Source organism: Hippocampus zosterae, chromosome 2 (assembly GCF_025434085.1).
Source record: "Hippocampus zosterae strain Florida chromosome 2, ASM2543408v3, whole genome shotgun sequence".
Classification (NCBI taxonomy): Eukaryota; Metazoa; Chordata; class Actinopteri; order Syngnathiformes; family Syngnathidae; genus Hippocampus; species Hippocampus zosterae.
In genome coordinates this window covers 27,590,916-27,606,324 of record NC_067452.1, presented here as the reverse complement: position 1 = coordinate 27,606,324, position 15,409 = coordinate 27,590,916, and the positions used below count along the sequence as shown (strand labels likewise).

At 39.9% G+C, this 15,409-nt stretch overlaps 2 protein-coding genes across 4 annotated transcripts; one reads left to right on the top strand and one right to left on the bottom strand.

The window, feature by feature from the left end:
- The first annotated feature begins 843 nt into the window (after positions 1–843).
- Positions 844–10,448, top strand: gmeb2 (glucocorticoid modulatory element binding protein 2). Of its 3 annotated transcripts, none has more exons than XM_052059609.1 (10): positions 844–1,119; positions 1,298–1,434; positions 1,520–1,602; positions 3,048–3,172; positions 4,041–4,144; positions 4,444–4,601; positions 6,142–6,204; positions 6,304–6,441; positions 6,563–6,685; positions 8,871–10,448. In XM_052059609.1, the coding sequence occupies exons 2-10, from the start codon at positions 1,307–1,309 to the stop codon at positions 9,467–9,469; spliced, it is 1,521 nt and encodes a 506-aa protein (XP_051915569.1). In that variant the 5' UTR covers positions 844–1,119; positions 1,298–1,306; the 3' UTR covers positions 9,470–10,448. The 3 variants fall into 3 exon arrangements, with proteins under 3 accessions (XP_051915569.1, XP_051915568.1, XP_051915570.1); XM_052059608.1 differs by having other exon boundaries at positions 6,563–6,691; XM_052059610.1 differs by lacking the exon at positions 844–1,119 and having other exon boundaries at positions 1,296–1,434; positions 1,527–1,602; positions 6,563–6,691.
- Positions 10,449–11,254: 806 nt separating this feature from the next.
- On the bottom strand, positions 11,255–13,147 carry pdyn (prodynorphin). Its single transcript, XM_052059611.1, has 3 exons — positions 13,018–13,147; positions 12,686–12,822; positions 11,255–11,970 (listed from the first exon to the last, which is right to left on the bottom strand). Exons 2-3 carry the CDS (start codon positions 12,806–12,808, stop codon positions 11,419–11,421), a joined length of 675 nt encoding a protein of 224 aa, XP_051915571.1. The 5' UTR covers positions 12,809–12,822; positions 13,018–13,147; the 3' UTR covers positions 11,255–11,418.
- Between the last annotated feature and the right edge of the window lie 2,262 nt (positions 13,148–15,409).

Genomic DNA, 15,409 nt, shown 5'->3' with positions numbered 1-15,409 from the left:
CAGGAGTGGCAAAGGAGGCACTGGACTGACGCTGGCAAACAAGATGCGGGCCAGTTGTTGAGTGAAGCATGTGGCCCAGAAATCAATTTACAACTCTGGGCCATATATGGACAGCCAGTCTTGTGTCACCCTTAACCCTGGATAACCCAAGAACCCTTTTCTTCTTTGGAAAATTATGAATTTTACATTAAATGACTGCTGTATGTTCACTGAACACAAAAAAATATGTTTTTTTTCTTCAAATATTCAATACTTCAATCCTAAATTTGGATTAGGGCCAAATTTGACCCTTTGGGATTTAAGGGTAGCATTTGAGTAGCAGAATTTATAGGGGCCAAATTTGACCCCATGGGTTCGCCAGGGTTAAATGCAGTTTAAATTTTTTTTTCTACACATAGTCTTGTTTAACATCACAGTCGTATGCAGAATTCTATTACATCACACACATGCGCGCGCGCACACACGCACGCGCACACGCACACACAAAAATACACGCACACACTATTTTTTCGGATTGTATTTTTGTTTTTCCAGAATAATTTATTTCCTGTTTTTGAAATATATTTTCTTCCCCATTTAAAAATGTGTCTTGTTTTTTGGGGAATACTGTATTTAATTTCTGCTTTCCAGAATAACAGTTTTTTTCTGTTTTGGAGAGTATTTTTCTTTTTTTCAGAATATGTTTTCCAATGACAGAAAAAAAGCCCCAAAACTGCCCCCCTCAAAAATAGAATCTAACCCCAAGGGCCATAAAGCATTTTTTCACCAAGTAAATGCAACGCTCTACTAATTTCAATACAACAACTCGACAGTATGTGGCGTTAGTCAAAAATAATGTTTGGTTTTGAATTACAATTTATGTCGAGAAGAAGAAGCATCATCTGCGCACTAAAAATGTAGACTTGAAAAGTCGCAGGAAGATGGAAATTTGTACTTCAAGTACACTCAAGGCAGTTAGTGACTTTATCATATTGGATGCAAGCCAGCTCATGCGCTTACGTGTAGTTTTTCCACCATAACTAAATATACAGTAAGGTTTATAGCGACCCGGAGCTGCCATTGAGTTAGCGTTAGCTCTGCTAGGTATCCGCTACTTGGCTAACATCGGTGATACACAAGGTAATATTTTGTTAAAATAACAATTTCGTCGTAATAAGTTTAGCTGCTCTACACCTCTTAGCCATTCTGTTTATTTGTTTGTGAAACAACACGTAATCATAGTATTAGCTGTACTTTTCACTTTATCTGTGTATGTACTGTATGTCTTTCTATATTCATCCTTTCTTCCTTCCTTCAGTTGTGCATCATGGCCTCAGCTGACGTAAAAATGCCAGAAATGAGTGAGGTCGTAATTGTGACAGTGTCCGATGACACGTCTGTGGCGGAGGAGGATAAAGCGGTGTTGGTGGCCGCACAGCTCAGCCATCAGCCAGGGTTTGTACGAACACTGTGAAAAGCGATCACCAGCCATGCTACAGCCTGTTACGCCTTTTGTGTTTCATTTTGGTTTTCTTTCCAGGGAGCAGGTTCTCACAGTCACTCATGTGGAAAATGATGATTCGAGTAAACCAGGTTCCTTGTCCAATGAGGAAGCAGTAATTGGTAAAGTGACTTGCATTATCTGTTTAATATTATGTACGTTTAGCCATGGAGAGCTGCTATACCATTTCATATTAGAGAACATGTTCTATTTTCATAATGATGTTCAACCCCCAAATATCTTGGTAAAATCTGGCTCAAAAGTAGAACAAAAGTATCTCTCAGATCTTGTTAAATTTCAACTCATTGAGTATCAAAATTAAACTAACTTTTTTTTTTCTGGTGATGCCACCTTAGAATGGTCCCAGTAATGAAAGAGAAAAAATGGGATTCCAACCAACACAATTTAGAATGATACTTGATCCAATACAGGAAAGGGTCTGACCCCCATAGTAACCTATAAGCCATACAACTACTATTAGGGTGGTACAGTCGTCTAGTGGTTAGCATGTCTGAGTCACATTTCTGAGTTTTGGGGCTTAAAATCTAAGCTTTGGCCTTCCTTTGTGGACTATGCATGTTCTCCGTGTGCTTGTATACTTTTTCACACCTGGTATTAGGTTGATTGATGACTCATAGTTGTTCATGTGTGTGTGAATTGTTGTTTCCCTACATGTGGCCTGGGATTGGCTCTCAGCTAGTTCAAGGTGTACCCAACCTCTCTCACCCAAGGTCAGCAGGGTTGGTCTCTGGTGTATCCCACTCGCAACCCTGAGGAGGACAAATAAATACAAAGTGGATGTATTTACAACTCACAATAAATATACCAACCAATTTTCGCGAATGGACATTAATGTAAACAAAAGTCCACAGTACCCAATTGATTGACCAGTAAATGGTATGAACTCCACAAAGTGACAGTATTGCTTTACAAACACCTTCTTTTCCCCTCGCTGTTACAAAATATGTAACAAAGGGGGAAAGGAGGGGGAAATTTTACTTATAGTTTATTAATCAGCGGTTAACCGATCTGGTCTTGCATCACACTCAGGGATGTTAAAATTATACATTTCTTGTAAATGTTTGTCACTTGTACAGCAAAATATAAGTCAAGTTAATTTCAAGTCAACAGTATTTATAGAGCACTTTCAAACAGCCATCGCTGCATACAAAGTGCTGTACATGGAGCAATTTAACATATAACAATTATTAGACATTTCACTGGCCATACGGTTACAGTTTGGTGTTATTTCATTTATTCAAAATGTTTTGTGCCATCTTTACAACAACAAAAATGTGAATAGCTTTTTATCATATTGGCCAAAGTAAGCAAATACTGTAGAGTGAATTAAGTTGTTCCAAGCACAAACCCTTGTGGCACTGTAACTTTTCTTAACACAAGCTACTCGCTTATTTTATTGTTGACATACTGGAATCAACATCACAATCAGTTCTTTATTGGCTGTTGGTGAATATGATCAGCAATTTCGAAAAATAATGCTGCCAACTTATGCTGTATTTTGTTGAGTCTTGGCTTCATGAGTTTGACCCTGTCTCTGTGTATGCAGTGAAGCTAACAGAGGAGGTGGACATGGAGGCTGATGTGCTGTACCCCATCACGTGTGGAGATGCCACAGCCACATTGGTGTGGAAGAAGTTTGTTTGCCCCGGGATTAATGTGAAATGTGTCCAGGTACATGTTAGTCAAATGATAATGAGTCTTAAATGCATTCTGCCATTTACAAGTGTTATGGACTAAAGTTTTTGCCATACTGAAAGAAGAAATTATGTTACAAAGACATTGAACCATATGAATGATAACACTGTATTTAATGGAGTTGCAGCTAAAGTGCAGTGCAAACATGCTGATTTTTAATAGTTAGCAATTTTTTAAATGTGAGCGACTCCAATGGCAAATCTCCTTCCCAACACTTGAAGTCTGTCTTTGTAACATTAACAACCTGTAAGAGGCAGCATGGTACCACAGGGTTTCCAGACTGCCGAAAGATACAAAGAAGAAAAAGTACTACAGTACTAGTAAAAAGAAATGAGGCTAACATTGTCAATTTTAGTGGAGTGAATATTCATATAGAAACTCTCAACCCCATCATGTTGGGGACGAGCATGAATTTAATTGGCTATCGTGCTGTTTCAAATTTTAATAACAGAGTCCGTGACTCGGCTAAGCTTGTTGACCACGCACATATAGATTTGTGATCTTAAATATTGAATAGGTTTAACATTCATAGTTGTCGCTCCTGACTGTTGTCAAAGCAGATCAATCACTCTGGATAATCCGGCCAGATTGTTGGTATATGTGTAACCTGCTAAACTGTTCAGTTCTATGATGTCCAACAGCTGCCTGCACTCACATTTGGGAGTTCCAGGCACGTTCCACTTTTGGAAGCCAATTTCTCATACTGAATCCTTCTAGCAAGTCCTTTACAGACTGAACTACTCCCATTATCGCTTATTTTTGTACATGTTTGATAAGAATAACATATGGCCTTGATCTACAAAAATATAATTTACACCTCATGCTTATGTGTTGTTCCCTCCAGTTTAATGATCAACTCATCAGCCCCAAGGAGTTTGTCTGCCTTGCAGGCAAGTCCACACTGAAGGACTGGAAAAGAGCCATCCGACTCAACGGTACCATGCTCAGGTATAAACAGAAAAAAATGTTAACATATTTTGCACCCATTGAATTCACGGTTCAACTTAGTAAAGTCGTTCCAGTCGAAGTACTACACAGTAAAGTTCCACCTAGTGGAAACAATGGGGTAAGAAGCATATCCACTTTATCCTGGTGACGTTTTATCAAATTATGGACACTATGGGCCTCAATTAAACGGTATTGTGTTGCATTCACATTCTGCCAGTTTATTAGTAACAACTGTTATTGAAGATGAAGCATTTTAAGGGTATAAAGATGACGTGTAACCACAAGTTTTTATTCCTCAGGAAGATCATGGATTCCGGCGAGCTGGAATTCTATCATCACGCAAAGGTCTGCTCCAACACCTGCCGCAGCACAAAGATTGACCTATTGGGAACTAAATTGGCCACCGGCTCAGACCAGTCTGCTGACCTGGCTGCTGCCACCTCATCCATTGCTTACTGTAAGTAGATGAGCCTAAACCTTGTGGCTGTGTGATGTACTACATTATGGTCTCTCCCGCCTCTAACGCCTAAGCCCTGTACAGGTATACTGTACCTTTAAAATAAAATAAAAAAAACCCTCAAACATCGCATGTATTGTACTCTATAAATGCCCTCAAACTTTAAACTGTCAGCTATTTTTCCATCTACAGTATTCTCTCAGTACAGAAAAGTGTTTTTATTCCTCAGTGTTTGTTTGGCCTTGGTAGAGGTCTGAGTCATGTCCCACCTGCCCGCAAATATTTGTGGAAAGCAGTAACGGACTTTTGTCAGGGTACTGCTCACACACATGCATACTGTACACATTAACTGCAATTTGAAAATTGTGTCAACACTACAGCCTTGGTTGATATCAGGACAATGGGATGATGTAGTATTGAGAACCATTTGCCATATGTTGTCCCTTTTGTATATAAAAAGGCAACCAAAAATCGTACATCATGTCCTTGGTTTGCAATGGTACCCACACAATGTTTCGAGGTTACAAATGGTGTGAAATGAACCTAGTCATGCGGCAGAAGAATGCCCTAGCTCACTTACCACCATACTTACTGTTTTTCATTGGACTGTTTTAAGCTTATGGCTTCCAAGTGTTTTTAATACAAGTATTTAGTATAATAATCGCTTCATTACTGCGTTGAGTGACCCAATTTGCAAAGAAATTCAGGGTAGGTCAACGGCATGGGAATTGAACTCCATTATGAATAGAGGACCCCCTGCACCAACAGTCACTTCCTAACTGTTATACTTCAGTATGAGATTACCTCGGGTGTCATCTTTAGCCATATTGTACTGATCAGCCTGGACAATCATTGTGTGGATATCCACAGCAGGGAAAATTATAATTATCGTTATTATTATGGTTGCTATTATTATGGTTGTTATTATTATGGCCCAAACATCAAGCAGTGTAATCCCCTCTTGGAATGGCTGTTTTTATTAGGTGTACTGTAATTATAAAGTAGTTGTGAATGTTTGTAAATGTTAGATTTAGAGTCACACGGTCTGATTCATCTCTACAGCTGTGGACGAAAATCGTTGTACTCAACTGGAAAGTCTAAACTACTACATTTTTAAATGGTAGATTTTAGCAAGGATCTTGGAAGATGATGCACAATATTTGCTTTTGCGTGTTACATAAAATTATGTGGCACCCGCGCCTGAGTTTGACACCTGTGCATTACAGCAACACCTGGTCCCATTCATGTAATACATTTCCAAAGCTGATCTCTCCAATATCTAACCCCCCCCCCACCCGAGTTTTCCATTTTCTCTCACCAACGAATGCAATACCCCTCAATAATCCTGCTCAACACACCCTTTTTCTTGTTCTTATGCTGTTACTTTGTTTCTTAAAGCCTGTGGTACATCTGACGAGGCGGCCAAAGTCAAATTAACTACCACGCTTATGTGTGGTTAATCTGAATTTTAAAAAAACAAAACACAGACACAAAAAAACCCAGAGGGTTTTGTTGAAACATTATATTGTTTCCATTCTAGTGAATGGAGACTCCCGCCCTGAGGGATCAGAGGGACCTTCAGAGGGAGTCACAGCCGTTGGAGGTGCTTCTGAATCTTTGCGCCCATTCGCTTGAAAAGGAAATGGCGGTTGGGAGTGATGGCACCGGATTCTACTCTGTTTGCATGTACTTGTGTGTGCAGAGGATGCGCTGTCATTCTGGCGTGCACTGAAGGACGCAGGGCTGCTGGAGGAGGTGATTGAGGACTTCCAGAAGGAGCTCCAAGAGGTCCTAAAGGGGCTACACGAGAGAGTGTGTGAGCCATCACTGCAGGTCAAAGGTTAGAATCCCATTAAGTGAAAAGATTGTTTTCTAATTTGCCGAGGCGTGAACAAGGCCATTTGATCCAGTATTGCAACAATCAGCTGACACATTTGACATGGAGTGTTTTGTTTTGCCAGATGCAGCTTTGCTTGACAGCATCGTGCACAACTTTGGAATGCTGGATCTTGTGAAGAAGGTTTTGAGCAGTCATAAGAGCCAGATGGACCATTACAGAGAGCAGTACACCAGCAGCCTCGCTGGTCAGTGTATGTTGAAACAAACTGTTTTTATAAAGACTGGGCAAACTTATGTGCTTCAACCCCTAATTTAATTTTTGAAAGGGACTGATGGGCCAGGTTGTACATTGATATATATATTTTTTATTTACAATAAAACAACCAAACAATGGTTGAATTATTTAAAAGTAAAGATAATTATTACCAATTACCGGTACTTTTTTCTTTAATGTTGAGGAAAACCAATTAAATTAATGATACCGATATGACAAGACTCCTGGTCATGTAAATGCTCATTGGGGATATACAGTACACTGGTGTAAATGATATTTTTCTCAGCTAGTTGGAAAATGGCATAATTTTCAAGTTATCAACTGTTGGAGAAGAGCACAATCTGCACTGTGAGGCAGACGTGCTAACCTACCCGCAAGTTAAATATGAAGAGACTAATAACGGCAATATGGGCTCCGCTAAGAAGATAAAGTAGTCCTGAAACGCTTGGTCAACACCAACGCATGCACTTGAAAAAAGTATTAGGTCACTACACTGATGTTGAATGAATATTGAATGAAGATTAATGTAATAACAATACTGCTTTGGGGTAGCATGTAACGCAAATAAGCATATGCAATAAACTGGTGGAGGAGAAACTGCGCAGTACATGTACATTAGAATGTACACCAAAATGGCTCATTGTTTTTCTTAATTTTAAATAGGTTTAAAAAAATAAAATAATTGTCAACATTGAGTTATATAAAATGGTTATATTGTGAAACATTTTCAGCCATATCACACAGCGCTACTCAGCGTGTTATGTGTTTATTTTATCTACCATTTTATTTTACTTTTTCAGAGTTGTATTGTCTTATGAAACATTACGTAGTATATATTCAAATAAAATTCTGCTTTTTATTTCCCCTCCGATCTTTATTTTCAATCTTTAAAAGAAAAAAAAAATATATATATCGATATCAACCAGGATTACCGGTATATACTGTACTTTTCAGCCTATTTTCATCATAACACTCTTCAACAGAAATTTTTAATTAGATGACTTTGTATTAGAGGTACAATCTGTCCTAAAAAATCGAGCCCAACCCGACCGGGCCGGAGGGTATTAAATCCCGACCCGGCCCGAGCCCGACCAATGAACTTGATTTGCAGGCCCGAGCCCGAAGCAAACCCGAAATTTCACATTTTTTTTTTTTCTGCAGAAAAAACGCAAGATTTCTTCAGGTTAAAATAATCTATTCATTTTTATGAACATGATAAATGTATTTGCACAACGAAATAATGCTGAAACACAGAATAAAAGGCCAGACAAAGAGAGATCTTGATGCGCATTTGCTTAATTACACAGAGAAATCCTGCAGCCCACTAGGCTTTAAATAGAATAATTCAAATAAAATAAATAGGTAAAGATATATGAAATTATTTCAATAGTTTTGTTTAAACTAAATTTAACATACAAGTTTCGATTCGTTATCTGTAATTTGGTGTGACATGTGCGTAGTGCATGCTCAGCGTTTGGCCGTCTGCAGCTGCGCTCCTGTTTAGTAGTTAAATAGCAATTACATTACAGCGCCTTCTCTGTTTTATCCAAATTGTTAGTTTTAGAACAAGTATTCCTTAGTTTAGTATCCGCATATCGTTTTAGTATACATTTTTAAAAACATATATTTATTTTTTTAAAAGTCAACGAGAGAGAAGCCCGACCTAACCCGAACCCGAAGCAATGATTGACATTTTAGGGCTCGACCCAACCCGAATTTTGGGTCGGGTCGGGCTCGGGTGGCCCGATCTTACCTCTACTTTGTATCCCTGAAGATGTTTTTAACTCAGGTTTTTCAAAAAACAGATTTATTTTTAAACTTTTTTTTTATGCATAAAACCTTTTGCAATAAGGATTTGACCATGTATTGTAATTCATAACTAACATTAAGGGGGAAAATCCATTTAGTTTGTAATTCATAACTAACATTAAGGGGTGAAAATCCATTTATTGCTGAACCTAAGACTTAATTACTTAATTATTACATATTTTATTATTATTGTACACAAAAAATTATTTGGAAAAGTTTACTCTCATCTCTGATTAAGAAAAACACGGTTCAAAATTGGTTGGCCAGTATAACTTGCAATGTGGAGTATATGAAGGCTGATTCCTGCAAAAAGAGGCATAACTAATCTTTCTTGTGTCCATTTACAGCTCTTGAGCAACAGTGTGATGAGCACAGGAAGCGAGCCAAGGAGCTGAAAAGCAAATCTCAACACCTCAACAGCGTCCTGATGAACCTCGCGCCTGCAGCCCCGGCGCCCAAACGCTCCCGGATGGGACGCATTGTCGGTCCCGCGCCCACACAGGTCGCGATGCCTCTCAGCCAGCTGAGCGCCGTGCCACTCGGCAAGCTCCTGACCGTAGCGGGTCATCCAGCTGCCACCAACCTGGGCGGCTACACTCTGCTGACCTCGCCGCTCAACGGCTCGGAGCTGGCGGCCGACGCTTCCAACCTGACGGTGCTCTCCGCTGTGGCGGGTCAAGAGGGGACGTCTTCAGAGAGCGGCACTGTCGTCTCTTCGACCTTTGTCAAAATGGTCAGCCCTCAGTTCCAGTTGGTGACGCTGCAGGGCCTGGCCGCCGCACAAAACACGAGCATCGCACAGCCGGTCGGCAGCGTTGCTGTGGTGGACGGCACGGCCACAACCACAGACATTTTCCTACAGGGAGTCCACGCTGGTGAGAATGAAGAAGGTCAGCACAATGAGGTGAGAGTGGATGACATGCAGCAGCTGGTGGAGCAGCAATGATGGCAAGTACGCATTTCCTATGTTCAGGGACACATTGGGGGTGGGGGGTGTCTTTGTTTGAAATGAGAAATTTTTTGTTGATTAATGTATTTAAGACCATTGCAGTATTGAGCTTTTTCCTCATCCATTTAGAGTAATTAATACAGTAGCCGAAGAAAGGTTATTCAGTGAATCCCCGCACTTAGCGGTTTGGCTTTTGTGAATTTGTTTATTTACAGATTAATTAATTTATTTTTTTTAAGAAGTCCTCTGTAATTTGCTGAAAAGCTCACATTGTCACTGAGGTCAAAGCAATAGAAGAATTGCTTTACCTCAATTTTGTGGCATCTTGGTACTGATGAATTACGTTGAAATGGGTTAAAAAGCTTTATTTGGACAAATGTTGCGCTTGGATGCCATCTTGTGGCATTCGTAAATATCAACGTTTTTCGAATGGTGCCATTTGCTCATGAATTTTTCACTATTTGCGGCAGCACTCGGTCACTCACAAATAGCGGTGTTTCACTGTACAAAATTTGAGGCTTCCTTGAAAAGGCAGCAACTCAATTTTTGTCATTGTTCGCCAGATAACAAGGAATTGTTGTGAAGGATTGTGCTTATCTGTGCTAAGTTTGAGCATCCTTTATTCGATACAATTATCTTTTGGCGACATGGGGAATCGGAACACAGAAAGTGCCTCAACCAAAGATGTATTTGCCTTGTAGTAAACAGTCACCAGCCAAGAGAAAAGAACACAAACACACTCATGGATGTCCTGCCGGTGTTTCCCGTGTTGTGTTTCTCTTGGCTGAGTTCCTTGTCTACCAGCATGTTGCCATGCTACTTATACTGACGATCAACAAAATGTTTCAAATACTTTACTTTTGGTTTTGCTCATCAAGATGTTTTGTAAATATGCCTTTGTGTTGAACATGAATTATTTGATTTGGACATTTTAATTTATGAAATAAATGCTTTAGTGCATATTGCATATGAACAATTGTGTCACTTTTAATGACCTGGTATGGTTTTGCATTACTTCTGTTAATTTTCAGAGAAAATAGCCATTATAGGTTGTCAAAAGTGTAAAAAAAACAGTCAGATCTTTACACTTTGTAAAATCAAATGGAGTTCAATTAATTCATATTAATAATAGCTACAACATGTTTTTTAGTTTCACCCTCCCTAACGGTATAAGAGCCTTCAAAACGGCCAGTTAGAATCTGATAGGATAGAGATGAAATGTGCATTACACATTTTGTTTGAATTGGCTTAAATTAAAAGTGAAGTGCTTGCATCTTTTGTCCATTTCAATATAGCAATGGTTTGTATCTAGATATGGCTCATATTAGATCCTTACCTGAAAGAACATAATAGAAATAAACACAAAACTCCCACTCTTCAATAAATTCACGGTGCTAAGTCAAACAAGCCGACTTCAGTCAGTGAAAACTACAGTTAGTCTTCACGTGAAGGTAATTGGAGTGCCTGAAAATGTAGCCCTTCATGCATTTTTCTTGGCCACAAGATGGCATTAAAGACATGCTAACTGGGGAAAATGTACAGGTACACTCAAAATGTACGGTATGTCTTTGTATTCTCTATTTTATGAGTGATAATACGAGCCCATGTCCAATTTGTTTTATCTTCTAGGTTTAGTCCTCCTCGGTTCCATTTTAGAACTCTGGACGAATCCCCCAAAAATTTGGCCAACTTCTTTACCATCAGCACTTTCGATAAAATATAAGGTAAATATTTACATTCGTCCAATATTGTTGGTGGAGAATACATATTATTTTATTTAACTTTATGGACAGAATTTGCAATCTTAGTTTTATTCGTGGTTTTATTAAACAAGCAACAACCTCGAATTAAATGACTAACGGCACAGACGACGAGAAGGCAGCGAATACAGCAGGCATGATTTTTTGTTAAATAGAAGTCGAAGTAAAGTGCGCTCTATACACAGTTCATCTCGTTTCTCGACTGCGGTCGTCGTAGTCGGAAGAGAAAGGCTCCTCGGCGGAGCGCACCGAGATCTTGAAGTGACGACGCAGGAAGCCACCGTAGCGCTTGTCCCACTTGATGTTGTTCAGTTTGGGTCTGATCCGCCTCATGAAGCCCCCGTAGCGCTTCTGAAGCTCCTCGGGCTCCCCGGACTCGTCTCTCTTGGACTTGGTGCCGAACTTGCGTAAAAAGCCGCCGTAACGTTTCACGTGATCGTGGCCGCGCGGCGCGTCTCCCTCCGAGCTGTCTTCAACTTCTTCTGCCACTTCGTTTGCTGCTCTCTCCCCGGTCGTTTTCTTCAACAAGTCTGCCACTTTGGCTGCGACGTATTTGTCCCGCCATGGGGAGGAGAGTAGCTCCTTGGTGCTCTGGTCCAGCCTCTTCGTTAACTGCGCGTCGGCTTGTTTGCTGCCTCTTTCCTCCGCTTCATCCCTTTGCGCCTTCTCACTTTCGTATATCACGTCCTCCAGCCGCTCACACAACGCCGGTTCGTCCTCACACAACACGCCGCACCACTGCAAAACAACCACGGACAAGTGTCGCATTCCTGTCAGAAATAAAATACAACTCTCTTCCAAAAAACACATCCAAATCTTTTTATTTTTAACATGCTTTTATTTGTATCCAAATATGTGCTCGAAATGACATTTGGAATTTGGCGGTTGTCAGTATTTTTTAAAATAAAAGTTAAATGTTCATTTTTCTCAAACATAGTCCCTGGGGGAAGAAAAGCCATAATGATCATTTTTCAAATAGTCCCCCACCCCCCAGAGCTGTGTGCAATGACAATGTATGCATAAAAACAACTTCATGCGTAAATATGTAGAAATGCATTACACATAGCATACTTTTCACCAGGGTACATTCAATGAAAATGCAATGAAACCATAATAAAGATGTGTTTGATATAGTGTAAGATCAGATGTTATCTTATCAAGCATTCCTTCATTCTTTTTTTGTCTCCAATAGTGTTGAAAAATTCCATATGGCAGCAGTAAAAGAGCTTGATATGAAGTGATACAATATTTGATAATCCTAAAAAAAGTAAATGAAATGACTCAATAAATGCGAGTGCACACTATAGACTCGCATCCTTTGCAAAATGACACATTCATCCCTTGAAGGAAAATTCAAATACACCCATAGTATGTAAAACAAACTATACCTCAACCAACGTAAAAAAATTACATTTCATGGGAACTTGTAGTGTATAGTCACCCATTTTCTTACCAAGCTCCTGTAGGCGCTGTTGGGTTTGAGGATATGCTGCAAGCACTTGTGACACTGTGAAGAACAATGTGCGTGCATAGAGTGGGGCAAGCTCAGCATCAGCACCAGGACATACCACTCCATCCTTCAGTAGATTCCTGAGAACGCACATAAGGACCAAAAGTGATTGAATTATAAATATGTTGCTGAGAGGGTCAACCTCAAGATGATTGGAAAATGTATGTACTAAGGTAACTCTTATTTCAGAGAAAAGGTCCAGAATACAACTGCAGAAGTGAGTACATAATGTTTTCAAAGTACAATTAAGACAATCATGAAAGTTTGTGGCGTACCTCAAGAGTTGATGAAATGTGCAGAGGTGCTTCCACCATCAAATGTCTGCTTGCTCTCCTCCCTCTTGACTCTGGTGCTTGTTTTCTCTTTGTTGCCTCTCTTTTTATCACCGTGATCACGACAGTGTCACTGCATGCGCATCAACGCAGTTCCCCGGTGCACCAATGAGAGAGAACCATAGTCCGTAAATATGCTTGGGGAGTTTCTGACAACACCCACGCACAGAAAAGAGGGCATGGGGTAAGAGATGGATAATCACGCACTCTGTCCAACATTTATCATAGCCTATGTCTCAAGATATCAACTGAGAACAATGCTTCACTTTTGAGTATAATTTTGAAAGGATAGGCTACAGCCTATGAGAAAGGAGACATCAAGTACTCTAAATATGCCTCTGCGATACCAACATAACACCTGAACAGTCGTTTGCTATCTTTAAATCTCTCAACCAGGGGCGATTCTAGGATCAGAGGTTGAAGGGTGCTACATAGAGGTCTATGGGTGCTACAAAGACTGGCAAGACAGGTGGCTGTATGTTCAGGTGAGGGTGTGGGGGATTTGTGAGAAGCAGTGCATTGACCTGCCCTTACCACTTCAGAAAACAATAAAATGTGCACAGAAAGTTTGCGAGTAAACTAAATTTTATAAAGGGTAATGGTACTTTAAATGATGAGCCACTGCACAGGAGAAAATGATTTTAATGAGAAAATATCAATTGATGGAAATCCTCATACTATCTGGGGGAGGAAATCTTTTGATACAGCAGTTCCTCAACATAAACAATGACAATGTGAATGTTTCTGGAATAAACCCCTCTTCAGTGAGTACAACATTTTATATGAATTCTTTTTTTCTACAAAGCAGTCACTTCCTCTTCTCCTCATATAGCAATATATACCTGTATGTGAATATTAAAAAAATTCCTCGTCTCACCCCCTTCGGGTGGTGTCCGGCCCTCATTCAGGTCGGGTCCTCCACCAGAGGTCAGGAAGCTTGAGGGTTCTGTGCAGTATCCTTGCTGTTCCCAGCACTGCACATTCTGGACTGAGATGTCCGATGTTGTTCCCGGGATCTGTTGCAACCACTCATCTAGTTTGTGGGTCACTGCCCCGAGTGCTCCGACCACCACAGGCACGACTGTCACAGCTTGTGAGACATTAACGTGTTACTCAAATATCAGTAATGATTCATCTGACTCAAGACTTTTCTCAATGAAGTAATCTGACTACAGTGACTTTGAAAGATCACAATTCATGACTGTCTAGCAATGAACGATGCAGCTACCAAAAAACCTTTACCATTCATTCACTAGAGTATATGTTTTTACAGTTCTTTACTGACGCTTGGGTGAACCAGTAAGAGACATTTGACGACAATCGAATAGGAATTGCATATTTTTCAATCATTCTTTTACCTATCGTGTGTACGTGGAACAATACTAATAATTAACAAATAATAAAATACAGGAGGAGAGCCCATTCCTAAACAAATCTAACAACTGTGCATTATGGAACACATGCGAATGAGGAGCTACAGTGTTTACAGATTGAACTAAAGCATCCGGGAATCTACAATTTGCCTTACGGCTGGGAGAGTGACATCACATATGTACTATGTCGTATTTTGACCACATTAAAAATAACAATGGAGGAAGGGGAGAGATTCGCGTTTTAGGGCTGCAAATCATTTTTGGGGTTTGTGTCAGCTAAAGAAAATATTAAAGTACTGTACATATTTGGTGCTGTCGACAAAGTGATAGCTAGCTTCAAAAACACAACCAGCATGTCCAAAACACACACACACACACACACACAAACAGTTGGCAGCACATTCAAGCTCAAAGAGCCACAAGGATGTGTGACTCTATAAGGTGCCCAAATTTAATGAAGGAAAGTGGAAAGAAAAAGTACATCAGGTTTTGCGATAATCTCCACAGGATTAAGAGTATTATTTTCATCAGATTAGAATTTAAAACATACTATACCAGCTGCAATGCCTTGCTGATATGTGAGCACATTTTCACTGAGCAGCAATGGTCAGATTGAATGAAAGACATATGCGATGTCGCACTGCGTCCAATAGATTTATCCAGTGGTCATTAACAAGTGGGAACTGTTATGATATGTGACATGAGGACAACTACTCTGTCCTCAGTGGAGGCAGATGGGATGAAAACGTACAACAGACAGCAACAAGTTGTTTTCAATAACGTAAAATCCCTCCCTTAACGTATTTGCTGGAGTAAAAATAATGAAGGAATCAATATGTCGTGTCTATGAAAGGAACGCAGAGGACACTTCCTGTGGTGTGAATATAATGAATTATACAAAGGGAGACATCAATGCAGTTTTTTCCTCTCCTGTCATTCCATTCAGTCATTCTTGTGAAGAT

Bases quoted from the DNA above. Each gene is read 5' to 3' on its own strand.
- gmeb2 (XM_052059608.1), top strand. From the start codon at position 1,307: ATGGCCTCAGCTGACGTAAAAATGCCAGAAATGAGTGAGGTCGTAATT. The intron at 4,602-6,141 runs GTAAGTAGATGA...TTTCCATTCTAG, and splicing joins CACCTCATCCATTGCTTACT to TGAATGGAGACTCCCGCCCT. The intron at 6,442-6,562 runs GTTAGAATCCCA...TTGTTTTGCCAG, and splicing joins GCCATCACTGCAGGTCAAAG to ATGCAGCTTTGCTTGACAGC.
- pdyn (XM_052059611.1), bottom strand. From the start codon at position 12,808: ATGGAGTGGTATGTCCTGGTGCTGATGCTGAGCTTGCCCCACTCTATG. The intron at 11,971-12,685 runs GTAAGAAAATGG...GTTGTTTTGCAG, and splicing joins ACAGCGCCTACAGGAGCTTG to TGGTGCGGCGTGTTGTGTGA.